Source organism: Rhagoletis pomonella, unplaced genomic scaffold (assembly GCF_013731165.1).
Source record: "Rhagoletis pomonella isolate Grant_MI unplaced genomic scaffold, Rhpom_1.0 Rhpom_scaffold_12126, whole genome shotgun sequence".
NCBI classification, from domain to species: Eukaryota; Metazoa; Arthropoda; class Insecta; order Diptera; family Tephritidae; genus Rhagoletis; species Rhagoletis pomonella.
The window spans coordinates 3,561-4,809 of NW_023470652.1; the positions used below are offsets into that span (position 1 = coordinate 3,561).

The 1,249-nt window shown below is 44.4% G+C and overlaps 1 protein-coding gene across 1 annotated transcript; it reads left to right on the forward strand.

The window, feature by feature from the left end:
* Window positions 1-274: 274 nt before the first annotated feature.
* LOC118756775 lies at window positions 275-719 on the forward strand (the record flags this gene model as incomplete). Its single annotated transcript, XM_036491519.1, has 1 exon — window positions 275-719. A coding segment is annotated over exon 1 (445 nt), but the record flags the coding sequence as incomplete, so codon positions are not given.
* Between the last annotated feature and the right edge of the window lie 530 nt (window positions 720-1,249).

A 1,249-nucleotide genomic window follows, 5' to 3' on the forward strand; every position in this document is an offset into this window, starting at 1 on the left:
ATACGTATTTTTGAAGGCGATGCAAAACGCGACGTCGGCAAACGTAATTAGCTTCTTTAGTACAGAGATTTTTCCAGCCTTCGGGGTCCCTCAATTCGTCCATAGTGATAACGGGAAGCAATTCATTTCGAAGGAGATGCAGCAGTTTTTTGAAAACTATGGGGTTGTTCACATTAAGACGGGGTTATACTCACCGCAGGCTAACGCCTCTGAACGAGTGAACAGAGAGATTGTTTCGAAAGTTAGAATATTCCTGAAGGATAAGCAAGATCACATGGACTGGGACAAACATATTCCCGAAATTCTGTCGGTTTTAAGAAGCGATTACCATACGTCGATTCAGAGCTCGCCATACTACGCGTTATTTGGACAAAATATGATACAACATGCATCAGCCTATAGCATACTGGAGAAACTGGGTAGCCTAAGACAAGACGAAGTCCCAATTACAAGCAGAGCTGACAAGTTAGCAAACATTCGCGAACACATACGGAAGAACCTTGAGCAAGCGCAAGACAGAGCAGCCAACACGTACAACAAACGTACGAGGGTGGTGAATTACCGGGAAGGACAGGAAGTATTCCGGAAGAACTTCGCTCTTAGCAATTTTAAGCAAGGCATAAATGCTAAATTCTTGCCTAAATACATTAAGTGTCGTGTTCTGCGAAAAGTAGGCAATGCTTTGTACGACTTAGAGGACTTGAATGGCAAACCGATCGGTAGGTTCCATGCATCTGACATCCGGCCGTGACACTGTCATCTGTCACGAAGAGCGATCCGAAGTAAAGCATTTTTTCCCAAATTTAATAATCACGTTTTTTCTAAAAATTTTTATATATATATACACGTTTTTTGCATAATCCAACTTAGCGATAGGGTAAAACCTTGACCGCCCGCAGACTGCCCGGGGTCCAACTCTGGATGGCTTTTCCTCGAAGCTAAGTCATCTAGGGCTGTAACTCGCGTCTGTAACTCTTCCCTACCGATTATCTCTCTGCTGGTAGAGAGTATACTTCATTCATTATACTCCTTAGCAGTAGGGAACAAGGCGAGAATTCAGATATAAATTCGCCCCGGTAGAGAATTGAGACAGAGACGAGCTACTGGACTAGCGGAGGGGCCGTACTGTGAAGACCGACTAAGTTCGGCAATTGGGGGGTGGCTAACTCTAGCCAACGAAAGTAAATAGAGTATCTTTTTTCCTCTTACTGTCCTTTTCACTGGGCGCTTTGGCGGTCGGGGACAAACC